The sequence below is a fragment of the Myotis myotis genome, unplaced genomic scaffold (assembly GCF_014108235.1).
Source record: "Myotis myotis isolate mMyoMyo1 unplaced genomic scaffold, mMyoMyo1.p scaffold_m19_p_18, whole genome shotgun sequence".
Taxonomy (NCBI): domain Eukaryota; kingdom Metazoa; phylum Chordata; class Mammalia; order Chiroptera; family Vespertilionidae; genus Myotis; species Myotis myotis.
In genome coordinates, this window is record NW_023416322.1 from 3,182,187 (window position 1) to 3,194,600 (window position 12,414).

Sequence of the window (12,414 nt, forward strand, 5' to 3'; positions counted from 1 at the left end):
ATTTTTCATAGTGCCAGTGGATTGATAAAAGCTGTCTATATTTTAGTGCTATGATTGCTGGAGCTAGTTTGTCATTTGAAAGGAGTTTAACATTGGCAATCTTTATTAAAAACAGTCGCTGGATTTACCTAATGCTGTCGGTGGGCACTGAAGTCAGGGAAGCTCCAGTGCAGATGCAGCTTTAGCGGGTCAGACAGGCCTTACCTCCCCACCCCCCACTCACGCTCACTAGATTGATCAGTCCTTTATGCCAGCAGTTGCCAACCGGTAGTCCGCAGACCACCAGTGGCCTGTACAGGTCTGAAAGATTGGTGACCGCTGCTTTAGGTCCTGCAAAATCATAACAAAACTTCAGGTGGGACAAGATGGCTCTCTGATTAAGAAAAACAGTCAGCGAAGGGCCGGACTTTGTAGCTGGTTGTGGGAGATTGAAGTCATTTGGTGGCCCTTGGCTTCTCCGGGATGGTATTAACGGTCTCCTTCCCACCTGTTTTGGGGGTTTGTTCATAGCTCTTGCTTCTGGTGGCTCTCTTCCAATAACGTCATTGGACGCAACTGGGAACCTGGTCTTTGCCAATGCGGGAGGAGCCCCCAACATCGTGACCGCCCCTCTGTTCCTGAACCCCCAGAACCTCTCTCTGCTCACCAGCAACCCGGTTAGCCTGGTCTCTGCCGCCGCAGCCTCCGCGGGGAACTCTGGGCCTGTCGCCAGCCTTCACGCCGCCTCCACCTCCGCTGAGTCCATCCAGAACACGCTCTTCACAGTGGCCTCTGCCAGTGGGGCTGCCTCCACCACCACCACCGCCTCCAAGGCGCAGTGAGTGCTGCCTGCCTCTTCCAGCGCAGTGCCATCGGGAAGCCAGCTGGCGACCGCAGGTGCCCTGGCTCCCTCTTGCCACGGTGTGAGGGCGAGGGAGAGGAGAGCAGGAAAGACACGTGCCGGAAAGAAAGGATGAGGACCGGACTTCATTTGCCTAATTTTATAATAAAACACTGTCTTTTCAGGATTGCTTCATGGATTGGAGAACTTTCTAACCAAAAATTAAAAAAAAAAAAAAGCAGAAACAAAAAATCAAAAACAAACAAAAAATAAGTGAAAGGACTACTTATCATTTCCAGCGGTCACGGTGGCAGTCAAGGTGGGTTACCAATTCTAATATGGGTAGGAAGGAGATTTCTTGTTTGTCTAAAGTCCTTTTTTTCTTAAAAAAATCATTTTTATGGGTCTGTTGTACAGGCCACTAAGTCATAACAAGGTGTTTATAATCGTATCAATTGTGTTGGGGGTTCCTTTCTTAACTGGTACAATTTAGGCAGGCCCGCGTTACTGTATCTGTTGTTGTTGTTGTCATGTTTTATATATATTTGGTTTGGACGTGTCTCGCTCCTGGATCCTGCTTCAGTGAGCTCCCACTGTGGGGAGGGGTCGGGAACTCGAGTCCTTCACTGCGAATGTCCTTGCTGGTTTCCTCACCCTGGACGCTCACAGAGGCCCTAGGAAATGTTTTCTGTTGCCACTTATGCAAGAGGCTTGGTGCAGAAGCTGAGGGCAGCGTGCACAGACGCTCCCACTCCACGCCCCCATCAGGTGGTGCCTTTGGAGCACTTTTGTGTAGGAAGGAATTCCTGCTGGACTGTAGCTCTCACTCCGACCTTGAATGACCCGAGGCCAGGTCCCGGGGTGCACCAGCGCCGCTCCTTGCCTCTCACGGGGCCGCACGTGTTGCAGGCGGGACTTGGCTCCAAGAGCAAAGACTACTGCAGACACCTGCCTGGGTGGTTCTCGTGACTCTGATCTCCTGAAAAATGCTCCTATTGTTGCTGTGTGTGTGTGTTTGTTCCATTGTGTGGAAGGTTTTCAACCGAACTTCCTTCAACTTAGCAAAGAACAAATGTACTTGTTGGGAGTGGGGTGTTTCCCTCCTGTTCTCTAAAGGAGCCCTGCTAGCCTGCTCCCATCGGTGATTGACCTCCAACAGGGGGATGAGAAGAGTCTGAGGTTACACCTTCTCTAGCCACAGACTTCCTTTTCCCCAGGTGGCTCTCACCCGCCACCCCAAGACCGTCCTTGTCCCCTGGTGGAGAAGGCACGCACTAGCTTCGTGGGTCTGGAGAGCCTGAGGACTGACTGAGCGGGACCTGCGTGCACCTCCCTCGGGTGTCTCCTGGGCTGGTTAGTGATGCTCCTGTGAGGCGGGTCACGTGGCAGTGGTAGCTGTTCTGGGGAAGGGAGGAGCTTCTGGCACGGGTGCGGTGTTTCTGGACTGTGTAAATGAGCCCAAGAGAAGGGGGAGTTCATGAAGTAGATGAGGAGCGAGGTGACTGGGAAACAGGATCCCCTTTTCTTTATGGTAGCATCTATACCAAAACCCCTGGACTGATCCCTGCAAGGCGCTCCTGCGCCCGCCCACCCGTCTGACTGAGGGCGACGGCCGGCTGCTGTCCCGGGTGCTTGCTGACCTTGCCTGTCCCAGCTGCACTTTCCCCTTCTGAGCTTTAGGCTGAGGGCTTACCCGTCATTTTCGTTGCTTGGCTTGTGCTGGAGGGAGCTTGGTTCTGTGCACTTATGTCTCCACGGCCTTGGGAAAGGTCGTGCTTTTCTGTTTGTGATCGTCCAAGTGGGAGACAGGCACATTAATGTTAAAAGGCCAGAAACATTTTCATCCCCTTGTTGATTTTTCTTTTGTTCCATCTGTCTTCCTGTTTTATTTCACAAAGTATTTAATTCCCATCCTCGGGGTCCTCTCCTCACCCTTCCCTTTCCCTAAAATCCCTCCAAAATCAGTGAACTGCAAGCAGGGATACTAACAAATGTCCACCCACCTTTTTTATGTGTGGTGTGTTTTTTTTTTTTATGTTTTTGTGTTTTTTTTAACTAAGCTTGAACCAAAGTCAATTTTTAGCAAGCTGCTGTACTAAAGGACTAGTTTTTATCGTGCGGTTCAGACACATTGAGGAGTTAGATGCTACTGACAATTTCTTTTTCATTGTCTTTAATAATTTTATATAAAAGTTGCTGCTTCTTTTAATCTTTTATGTTGGTAAATTGTACTATCCTCTGGGCAGACATGAACTTGATTTTTAACTAGTTTATTTAGTTTGGTGTGTAAATAGAATGGCAGTGTCGGTGAACTAACTTTTCTCTCTCTGCCCCTCAAGTTCTCTGATGTAGTTAAATTTAGTCTTGTATCCTGACTTGATATCTCTAACTTTAGTCTGTGCTAATGGTTGTAGGACTATCAATAATACTGCAGCTGCCACGGGAAAGGGTTGCGCCCTTGGGAGTGTCAGGTTCCAGGCAAGATTCAGGGAGGGGAATGCTGATATCCACCATACTGGGTGAGAGGCTATAGCATTAATTCCCAAAATGACTACCAAAGGAAGTGTCAAGGCCCAAGGAACTCCAGCCCAGTGGCTAACAGCAAGGGCCAGGACTGACTGGGTTTGTTTCCTATGTGGCTCCAAAAATGCTCCCTCTCCCAGGTAAGACTCACCAATGGACTTTAATATGTAAAAGGATACTAAACATTCAAGTCTGTGTGATGGTCTTCATTCCCAGCCCTGTCTGTATTCTCTGGTCAGTTTAGGATAAGGGAATTGTGTCTGGGGATCACTTTATGATATTAAACCAGCATAAAAACCTGTATTTAAAAGAAAGAAATCTTTAGACAAGTAAAAACAAGTTGCGAAATGAACGTACATTTATACATGTACGAGAAACACTAAAACAGCTTGTTGCTGGGTGGATAGCTTAAATAGATCCCCAGCCCCACCCCTAGGAACCTCACTGACCATATTGCTTCATGACACAACCTGCAGTCCTTTGTCACTGTGTCATCTTTATCATCTCCACAAATGCTTTTTGTGTTGAGTGAATCTCTGAAGCTGGATACTCAGACGTAGCTGTTAGACACCTTATGTGGGAGTCTGGAAATTAAGAGGGGCAACTGATCAAAAAGAGGTGTTGGGTTGAGTTCCTGCATTTCTAAGAGGAAGGGCCAGACAGGCCATCCCAACTCATTGTGACAGTCTTCTTTTTTCCCCTTAATGTTTATGCAAGTTTTATTTCATCCCTGAATTTGCTTAACACATTAAACCAAAGACTAATCTAATGCATTTGTAGTGATACTATATTTGCCCATGGCGATGGGCCTTCCCGAGGGAGTGCTGAATGTAACTGTTTGAACCCTACTCATTGCAAGCAGTGCAGTTTGGTCATGCACTTGATGTGTGCCCTGTGTAAATCTGAGGGACAAGGCAGAAAGACCTAGAAAAGGGCTTCTCACAGGAACCCTGTTACTGTCCCCGATTTAAGAAATAGGTTGGGTTACTGTATTAGTTTAAATGTTTCTGAAGTTATGGAGGCAGCTCTTTAGAATTATGTAAATGGTGCAGTCCGTTATGTGATGTCACATACTCCCTGTATTTATTTGATAAGAAAGATCAATACAGCCCCATTTACTCAGCTTCTTGTCAGAGATGGAACCGCAGGAGCCCGGCTGTTGTTCTGTGTAGGACCACACCTGTTTGTACTTCATGGTAGATTATTAGAAAGAAAATAAGATTAGTTAAAAGGCTTCTAGTGAGATTTTTTTTTTTACCATTTGTTCCACATAATTCTTTCATTGTTGGGGGGAAAAGCACAATTATACCTCTTTTTTAATTTTTAATGTTATTTTGTCCTGTTATCCTTCATTTATTTGCAAAAGTAGGGGGAACCTTGTCTACATTATCCAGAAGCACAGATATTTGCTTGACACAATATTTAAATTTAGTCCAATCTTTAACATTAAATTTTCTATTTAAATTGCTACATTTGCAAGTATGGGAAATTAATGTCGACTTTTAACATTATAAATCCTAATAGTAAACATTGCAATTAGTGTGTACTAGACATGTGGCTTACAGAAGACACTGATTGTAGTTCATAGTCTAAAGTTGTTCCCAAGCCACGTCCTCCTCACAAAACTTTCTTACGGAGAAAAAAGTAAAATCGGTGAGATGGGAAGAAAAGGGAGCAGTGTTGACAGGGAGAGGCAGGGCCGGGGCTCCTGGCTGGGGCGAGCAGCGGGGGCCTGGCACCCCCAGTGCCACTTCCGAGCCTTCAGTTACAGAAGAGCTGAGCAGCTCATTGTGAGAGTTTGGTCAAATGCTTTCTCAGAAATCAGCATCAAAAATTGATGAATTTAAAATTCTGTTTTTCAAACCATGTTTATTAGAGCTGAAAACTTTAAAAGACCAAAGGTCTGGAGTTTAAACTAATGCCAGAGGGAGTGAGTTGACGGGTTAATTTGATCACAAGCATTAGGAGGATACTTTTGTGCCCGTGTGTGACGAGTGTTCCGTGTGCGGCCTCTTCGAGTAATGCTGGCCCCGGCCATTCTGGGGTCATTTTCAATCTTAGACATTTTGAGGACAACACTTGATAAAGTGGTAAACCTTCCTGAGTAGCCCCTGCCTTTGGAGAAGAAGGAAACCCTCCTTGGACCAGGAATTGCTAAGGCAGCTGACGGAGGCGTGCACTGCGTGTGCCTGCGATCCTGGGCGAGGCTGAGGCGGGTCCCGTTCTGCCTCCTTGTTTCTCAATCCAGAGAGAGTACACGGGACGCCGAGACTCCCAGGGAGATGTGGGAAGGGTCTCAGAGGGCAGGGTGTTCTCTGAGTTGTTCAGATGTCCACGTGGTTCGTGAGCTGCTTCTGCTCCGGCCACCCTCATTGGTGAGCAGTGCCGTCCTGGCTCTCGGCCTTGGCCCCACGCAGGAGCCGTGGGTGCAGCTGTGTTGGTCTGGAACCTGGATCTCCTTTTCTCCCTTCCTTCTCCCTTTGAATGGCGACACCTTAATCCGTGAGGATAGTGCTGGAGGGTAGCGGTGGCTACTGGCCCCTTCATGAAATACCTCAGTGTAGTTTAGCATTGTTGCAGAACTGGTTTTAAACTAAAAACCAAATAAACAAAAAGAAAAAAACTTTATAAATAGTGGAAATAATTCTAGCTGTAGCATTTAGTTAACTGATGTTTATTAAGATGGATAAACATGATTGATGCTGTATGTATTGGGATCCTGTTTATAGGTTACAGTTTATGGGGTTCGAGGGGGGTGGGGTGGGGGACGAGGAGAAGGTGACTGTTAGAAGGAATCGTTGCTCGTTGCTCGTGTGTGTTTGTTGTTCCTTCTCTCTCTCTTACCAAAGGAAACTTGACTGTCCCTGTGACTGGGCTTGGGGTTTGTTGGCCTCTCTGTGGTCTGACCTGCTGGGCAGTGTGTGGGGCATGCAGGTGGCACATGGGTTCAGGGTCCCTTGGGCGTTGACATCCTTGCTAAGGCGGCCTGCACCCCCAGATCAGCCCTGCCAGCCTCTCCCAACGGCTCTTACCACTGTATGTGGCAGGCACTGGGCAAAGAATGACTGTGCGATGCCGGGTGGAGAGGTGGCAGTAGTGCCCTGTCCGTGTGGACAGCAGAGCAGAATGAGTGCGTGGGCCTCGTCGCCTGGGAAGATGAGCGTGGACGGCTCTTGTCGCCTGGGTCATGTTGGACGTGCTGGTAGCACACACTCTTGGACCCAGCTGACTTCCGTCCAGACCAAAAATGCAAAAGAAAGAAAACCAAACCTAGAAGTTGACAGCCGTCCTGCTTGCCCCCACCTCGGTGACGTGTGACCTCTGGGGATTGGTTGGCTGGTGAGATTGAGGAGGGCGTGTTCTGGGGGCATGTTTGTGGGGGTGGGGAGGGAGGATGCGCCTTTCTGCCCGCACTGTGGGACAGGCTTTCTCGGCCCCCCTGAGTCCAGACGAGGCACTTCTCCAGAAAGCCTGTTTGTAAATGAATGCCCGTCTCATGGAACTTCAGTGGGATCCGGTTTGGATACCAGAGACACTGCTCCGTCCTTGCTTATCCTGTTTCAACGGCAGAAGGAATAGGAACAAAAAGCTGGAACTGGGGAAAGCTTCCCTGCTGTCCTCTCCCTCTGCTTCCTAAGGAGGGCCTGGCGGTCACCCTGGCTTTGGAAGAGACTTCTTTAGTTTCACTCGCTGGTCTGAGGGACGGATGGGCCGCTCAGTGTCGCCGGGACGTTCTTGGAATCGCTGGGGGCTTGGGGGTGGGAGGAAGGGGTAGGGTTCTTTCTTTCCCTTCATCTAACACGTGTAGAGCAGAGCCAGTGCAGCTAAGTTCACGTGAGTGAGATGTGCTGTCATTGTAAAAGAGAAGCATTTTCAAGAGCAGGTGACGTGGAAACCGAGACCTTCCTTGAAGTTCTGCCCATGGCGCCGTGTCGTTCCAAGCTGTTCGTGCACGTGAGCTCCTGGGCATCGAGGAGCTCATTGTTTGGGGCACTATTGATGACCCAGAAAGGGAGGGAGGGCAAGAAATGTATTGCTCTCTCAAGTTTCCATCAAAAACTGCCAGGGTGCTGGGCGTATGGCAGCTGTGCTAACAGTCTTGCTGACAGGATGTGACAGTGTCAGCCCTGGCTTCACAGGACGCTAGATGGCAGGGCCTGGGTGCTGAAGGGAGAAGCACTCGAAGCAGAGGCTGTGGGATCAAGGGTTATGGATACCACTTTGAGGGCAGAATGGGACTCCCTGGGGTGGGCAGGGTCCCTGGGTCTGCCCACTCTGCCAGGGCTCCGCCACCGTCAGATAGGTCAGACCCCAAAACGAGTTTCCTGTAGAAACATTGCGGTCTGCTGCAGAGTCCCCTGGATTTTCTTAGTTCCTTGCTCATTGCTGTGCTCACAGCCACACAGCGGCCGAGGCCTCCTTCAGACCCTGCTGTTTAATGAGGCTTCCAGATGCTTCTGTACAGCCAGGCCCCCTTAGAGGGAAGGACAGAACCAGGCAGACACATGCCCCGTGCTCCCACCTGTCTCAGTGGGAGCCTCGGGCAGGAAATCAGGGCACTTTGAGAAGCTCCGGGACAGCGCCGTCAGGAAGGCTGGACTCGCGCCAGCCAGGTCGGTGCCCTGCCTGGGTGTGCCCTGCCTTGGTTCTGACCTGCACAGGCCCAGTGGGGCGCCTCGTGCCCGCCTGTTGTGTGAGCATGAGGCCTGCGGCCATATTGGAACGGGCCTTTTTGCAATATAAACCTCCTGTCCCGAGGCCAGGTCGAGGCCAGGTCAGGGAGACAGACGGGCTTCCAGCTTCTGACCGGCTCCAGCGGCCTGTGCGCACCGCTGGCGGAGGAGGAGGCCCGCTCTCTGCGGAGACGCCTCCTCCCACCGAAGGTCAGGTCGTCCGCCTGTCCCTTCCTCTGGTGGCAACAGAGGCGAGGCGAGTAAGCACGGGCCTCCCACCGCAGCCGGGCGTCGTATACCTCATTCTAACTCGTGACTGAGTAACTTGCTTCAACTTCCTCTAAACCTTACGGAGTTGCCAAGTCTGCCCTCCCTCCCGTGAGTCATGCCGGGCTCTGGCCTATAGCATCGCGGGATCTGGGGCCTGGGGTGGGCCCACCTAGCGCCTCTGAATGTCGCTGCTTGAAAGCTACTGCAAGTGAGGGCAAATTGCAATCTTCTGGTTCTTTTGTTGCAAGAGGTCTTCACAGGTCAGGGGCCCACTCCCCCACCTGCCTGTAGGGGCTGGCCGGCTGTCAGCCCCCACCCCACCTTTCCGACTGCTGGCCACACGCCAACTCCTGTCTTTGCCTTTCCCTGGCGGCAGGAGGCCACCCCTTCCCTCCAAGCCTCTGGTTCTGCTGGCTTTCGGGACTGTGGGTGGAAGGGAAAACACCAAAGAGGCCCCTTTGCGCTGACTGCTGCACACACATTTCACTTTTGTTCCTTTGACATGACCAAAAAATCCAAATATTTAAGTTATTATTATTATTATTAGTTGACAATCTTATGTCCCGTGGGCTCTCTGAAGCCGCACCCGGCCCGTTTCCTTTTCTTTGAATGTAGTTCCAGCCTCAGTCCCCACTCCGCCCGGAAGCTCCGCCAGGTCTTCCTCTGTGACTCGCCAGGGAGGGTGGTTTCTTTGTTTGGTTTTGTTTTGCTTTTTAAATTTCCAGCCAAAACCAAAGATTTCTTAATGATTGTATAAACTCAAAACAAACAAAAAAACCAAAGATAAAGGCAGTCTTCGGCGTCGATCCAGTCTGTGGCGTCCTGGCCGGCGCCGAGCAAGGCCGGCGGGTGGGGCTCTGGCCGCGGAAGGGCAGGTGCGTGCGCCCTCGGCCTGGAGCTCTGGCCCTGCCGGCTGTGAACATGCCGTGGAGCACAGTGGCGTTTCAGATACTTCAGAACAGCAGACAAAACCCATCGCTGCGGTCACCCGCCCACCACGCCACGGTCACGGCCAGGCAGGGCTGAGCCAGGACGAGGAGGGTGGGCGCTGCTGGCCCAGGACTCCACAGAGTGGGGAGGCCGAAGACACTGGCGCAGGACTGGCTGCTCTGCTGGGTGCTAACCTCTGGGCTGGCGCTGAGCACGCCCAGGGCCCTTCGGAGCCTTCGTTCTCTTTCCTTTCCTGTCCCCGCGGGAGCGTGCAGAGCGCGTGTGGACCGTTCATTCCCCACTGTGGCTGTCTCCTTCCTGCGGCGCGCTGCGCAACTATGCATCGTGTTTCTCACCTGTGCTAGGTAGATGCCTGTGACTTTTTAACTGGGGGGCGGGGGTTGCAAATGAAGGAACTTTTTACACGGATCTTTTTAATCTCAGCTTATGGGGGGGTGGGTTCTAGGGTCATACAAGCTCTATCCCAAAGCAAAACCCAAATGTTAGTAATCTTAGGCTGACGCAGATACCAAAGAGAATCCCGCCCTGCACCGCAGACTGCGGAGTGCGCGCCCCGCATCTGCACTCGTCTAACCTCAGCAGTTCCAAAGCGTAGATGTATATTTTGGTATATTTCTGGGATATTAAAAAAATGTTGTTTAACTTCTCGTTTGTTTCCGTGTAAAGTCATAGCATGAAAATAACTGAACTGTCCTATTCTTAGTAGTTTGAAATAATAGTATTTTTGTATGTTTGGGTGTGTCTATGTATGTATTAACATAACAGTTTTCACTGCCTCGGAGTTCTTAATAAAAAGAAATGAAACGCTCTGCGTGTCCATGCTGTCCAGTAGTAAGCGCCCACCCCTTTAGTTTGGAGTGCTTATCGCTGATGACCTGCCCACTGGGGCTTTGTTTTCTTTTAAAGAGACAGCGATCGTGTTTTTCTAAAGATGTTTTCTTCCTGTCTTCAAATAACTCCCTCACCTTTTTTTCTTTTTCTTTTTTTTTAAATATTGATTCAGGGGTGTTTTTCCACTGTTGTCAAGGGAGGGACACAAGGGGGAATTGGCCCCTTGGCCTCCCATACATTTTTGTTTTATGTGCCTAACTTTAAAATGTGAGTTCGAGTTCTCTTTTGTGGAAACTTAAGATGTGGTGTATGATTCTTTCCAACATGGTCCAGCAGCTTCAGCGAGGCAGTGACCACTCCTGGGGAGTTGACGGGACCCCTGCCCTGTTTCTCCTGGTGGTTTCGCGATCTGGGTGGCTATTGTGTAGCCCCACTGCCCCAGACGCCTGGGTAGCCAGTGCCCGCCCCCGACCCCCCTCCCCGCCCAGGAATATTTCATAAGAGTCAGCTGATAACATGGCATGGGGACTTTGCATTGGGGGGGATTCATTGATGCCTCCCAAGGCCTGAGGAGTCAGGGGACATAAGTGGTGCTGTCTCCTTAAAAGTGCCCTTCCTGTGACCCCTCCTGGGCCGCCCACAGGCTGTGGGCTTGGGAGAGGCTGTGTGGGTGGCTGAATCAGAAGGAAATGCTAGGTTTTGTGTAGATGCATTTGTCTGCTGTAACTTTTTATATATATATTAAACTTAACTGTAACTGTACAGTTCATTTCTGTTGTAAAACATCATTAAACCATTTTTCCAAGTGTTTTCGCATTGTCTGAGTTTCTCTGATGGGGTCGTGTTGGTGTCTGGGTGCTTCACACACATCCCCACCCAGACGGCTCACAGCCCTGCCCGTCACCCCTGAGCACAGGGTCCGCCCGCCTCCCAGCAGGCCCTGGGGGTGAGCAGGCAGGCGTCGGCCGCAGTGGACTCCAGACCACGGGGCTTGCTGCCATCAAACACACAGGCTCCTCAAAGACTCCCATTTCACTGTGGACTTGACTGCAGAGCTGACACTGAACTTGACTTTTCCAGATTTATCGTCTAAACTGCCCTGCATACACGTCCCCTGGGGCCTCGGGAGGAAGCCAATCCTGACTCGGGCCCTGGCCTCCTGTCAGAGGCGCCCCATCTCCCCTGAAAGGGAACCTTGAACCTGAACGCGACTTACTGAGGAGCTCTGGGAGGGCTGCTGCCTCTGCGAGTGCCACAGCTGGCGTGGCCTGTGCTGCCCTGCGTGGGGGGTGGAAGGAGCTGTGCCTCCCACAGGCTGCCGTCCTGTGAGGCCCAGTGGGGAGTGGTGGCCTCGGCCTGCTCAGCCTTCTCCCCCGTCTTGCATTTAAGTTGGTGAAGTAATTTCCTTAAAACAATTCCACGTTTTTATCAGGAATCCCGTTTGGCAGAGACAGTGGTGTGCTCACCAGCATGAGAGAGACCTTAGAAGGCAAAGCCCACTGCTCAGCCCCAGGGGGTGAGGAAGGAGTGCCCTTTCCACTGTTTCCCTGTCCTCTGTCAGCGGTGGGTCTGCCTCTGGCCAGGCCCCAGTGGTTAGAATTTAGATCCTTGGCTGGTGCACCGAAGGGGCATAGGTTCAACTCCTTGTCAAGGGCACACACCTGGGCTGCAGGTTGGATCTCTAGCCCTGGTCGGGATGCATGCAGGAGGCGACCAATCAATGTCTCCCTCTCTCCATCCCTTCCACTCTCTCTAAAAAATCAATGGAAAAAATACCCTCAGGTGAGGATTAACAACAAAAATAAATCAACAGAAGGTGGGCATGTTCTAACTCACTTCGTGTGGCATGAGGAGCTCACCAGTGAGAGCTGAATTCTCTGTTGCCACCTTTTCTCTCCAAAGACGAGGGCGGCTCTCACTGGGGCTCGGTCTGTCAGCAGCTCAGTCCTCCCAGCCTGCGCTGTGTGGTCATAGCACACTCGCGTGCGCGCACACACACACACACACACACACACCCCTGCCCGGGATGTCAGCCCCAGAGCTCACTGCCAGCTTGCTCCTTGCCTCCACTCAAATTCTTGACGCAATGGGTCAAACCCTTGTGTCAAGCCAGCCATGGGTCACATAACTCGGCCCACCTTGACCCTAGGTGTGGGTGTGTCCGCTCGCTTTGACTGGTAGATGACCAGTGTCTGCCTCGGAAAGGCGGGAGTTGCAGCCGTGGCCGAGCTTGAGTGGCAGCAAAGGCAGCCAAGCGACGCTGGGGTCTTCCCGGCTCCAGCCAGGTGCCACGGCAGGCGGACAGTCTGGCCCTCGGGGCGTTCCTTCCACATCCTTCCAGGCTCC

At 51.3% G+C, this 12,414-nt stretch overlaps 1 protein-coding gene across 2 annotated transcripts in view; it reads left to right on the plus strand.

The window, feature by feature from the left end:
* POU2F1 (POU class 2 homeobox 1) overlaps nucleotides 1–10,868 on the plus strand; it is a 134,267-nt gene extending 123,399 nt beyond the window's left edge. For both annotated transcript variants that reach the window (XM_036342925.1, XM_036342924.1), the window contains one exon: nucleotides 511–10,868. In XM_036342925.1, coding sequence (XP_036198818.1) covers nucleotides 511–821 — 311 coding nt within the window. In that variant the 3' untranslated portion in view covers nucleotides 822–10,868. The remainder of the gene's footprint in view (nucleotides 1–510) is intronic.
* Nucleotides 10,869–12,414: the final 1,546 nt, after the last annotated feature.